This window comes from Arachis ipaensis, chromosome B07, assembly GCF_000816755.2.
Source record: "Arachis ipaensis cultivar K30076 chromosome B07, Araip1.1, whole genome shotgun sequence".
Taxonomy (NCBI): Eukaryota; Viridiplantae; Streptophyta; class Magnoliopsida; order Fabales; family Fabaceae; genus Arachis; species Arachis ipaensis.
This window is the reverse complement of record NC_029791.2, coordinates 2,677,359-2,679,604: the sequence shown is the minus strand read 5'-3', so window position 1 is coordinate 2,679,604 and position 2,246 is coordinate 2,677,359. Positions and strand designations below refer to the sequence as shown.

General features: G+C 30.0%; 1 protein-coding gene across 1 annotated transcript; it reads left to right on the top strand.

Annotated features, from left to right (window-relative positions):
• LOC107608756 lies at positions 386-1,959 on the top strand. The gene is made up of 2 exons (XM_016310481.2): positions 386-767; positions 1,681-1,959. Exons 1-2 carry the CDS (start codon positions 482-484, stop codon positions 1,782-1,784), a joined length of 390 nt encoding a protein of 129 aa, XP_016165967.1. The 5' UTR covers positions 386-481; the 3' UTR covers positions 1,785-1,959.

The window sequence follows — 2,246 nt, the reverse complement described above, 5'->3', positions numbered from 1 at the left end:
AAAAACACCATTTTCTAAGTGGTCAGCTCACTCGTCCGCTTAAGCAAGTGTCGGGGGTTTGAATTCTGCCTTGTGCATGCAGCAACCCATTAGCCAGCAGTAGACCCTTAAATGGAGCTCCGATCCGCGACGAATTAGTCCTTGACCTATCGGGTTGGGGTATACCGTGGGCAACCAAAAAACACCATTGTCCTTGGATAATCAAGGTAACTAGGTAAGGTAATAAAAGAGAAAAGAAAACCAATCTTGAGGGTCATATTCAATTTTATTCTCATCAAGCTTGTTACCATTGATTCCTCATATTCAAAGCTATTCTCATGGAAGAAATAACGCACAGTATAATTCTTTGCTTAACCTCTTAAGTCTCCAAAATCATCCATCATATAAAAAACTAAGTACAAAAGAAAAGAAGGGGAAAATGAGAAGCATTTTCATTTCATAGAATCAACACTAACATATCCAAACAAGTTCCTAAGCAAAGATGATTCATCTTTTGTTTGCACTTGTGATGATTGAAATGGCATTCATATTGATTCTATCTTTTGCAAATCCAATAAGAAAATTAGTGATCAAAGGGCTTGATCTCTTGAAACAAGGAAGAGGTCCATTGGTCACAAAAACAGTGGCAACAACAATGTTTGTTGTTTTTGGATCCACCATTTATACCATAACCAAAATCCAAAAGCGTTCAAGTGAGAGTGGTGGATTAATTAATCCAACTGATGAAGTTCTAATGGCACATAGACTCCTTGAAGCATCTCTCATGGGTAAATTAAATTTCCTGAAAAATATTATTTCTTTAATTTAATTTTTTGCCTTCTAATAATGTTTGTATATGTGTATTGATATCTGCTTAATTAGTTTCTTAAAGGTACACTTGGGAGGTTTAAATTAAATCTCATAAATTTCTCTCATTTTTTTTAAAAGAAAATACTATGGTTAAATAGCTTTTTAGACCTTTAAAATTAATAATTTAATGATTTCTGTCCTTATAAAAAAGAAAATATTGGTCACGGATCAAAATGTCTCAAAAGTAGGTAAAAGTTTTATTGGAGATAGGTACTCATATTTTAAACCGTAAATGTAAATTATTTAATGGGTTAAGTACGATTTTAGTTTTTAGGGGTTGAAAATTTTTTTCGTCCCTAACTTTTTTTGCTTACAAAATCGTCCATAAGGTTTAACTTGATTTTTGGTAAAATAAACGATTTTAAAACTAAGTTAAATCTTAGGAACGATTTTGTAAGCAAAAAAAGTTAGGGATGAAAACAATTTTTAGCCCCTACCTTGAGAACTAAAATCGTACTTAACCCTTATTTAATCTATATACATGATAATGAGATAAGTAGAGATTTAATTTATTTCACTTAATTGTGGAATTTTTTTCCCTTTTTACCAAAACAGTAAAAAAATAGAGGGATCACAACCATAAAATATAAATCAATGATTTTATATGTATTAAAAAATTTGTTTGACCTAAATTATGCCATAGACATGGTTCTTGGCAAGAAAAAGAATTTTGATATGCCACCAATAGAATAACATTGGATTGTTTGAAGAGGCTTCATATATATGTTATTAAGCTTCTCCTTAATTGGTATATTATTATTACATGATAACATAATACATTATGAATATATCATGAAATCATATGTTAAAATGAGGATTATTTTTGGGCAGGATTCTCTCTATTCCTTGGATTGGTGATAGATAGGCAACACTACTATACAAGAGAGATTTTTTCACTAAGAAAGAATTTGGAAACAGCCAAGAAGCTTAAATAATTATGAGAAGGGAGAGAAGGCCATAAATTATATATTAAAGTTTATTTGAAGATGTATCATGTTCCCTTGAATGAATGTTCAAAAATTTCATAATTGAATTTCAGTTTGATAAGTGTATATAATTATGTCCCATTGGTGTTCGTAGTTAATAATAATTTGATTTATTTTACTTTTAGAATCTAGTGTATATGAATAAGTTTCAAATTAGAAGATTTAGTTTAGTAATGTATGCGCTCCCATATTCATATTGCTTACTACTTGAAGAGTCTCAATCTTAAGACACCATTAATAATTCAATACGGAAATATTTGGTAATCAAAGAAAATAAGTTAAAAACAGCCATAACTTACCTTATTTAGCATTTATTAATTGTTGCGATAATTAATTAATGCTAAATAAGATAAGTTCTGGCTGTTTTTTTTGTCTACCTAGCATTACCCAATTCAATAATGTTAGAAACCA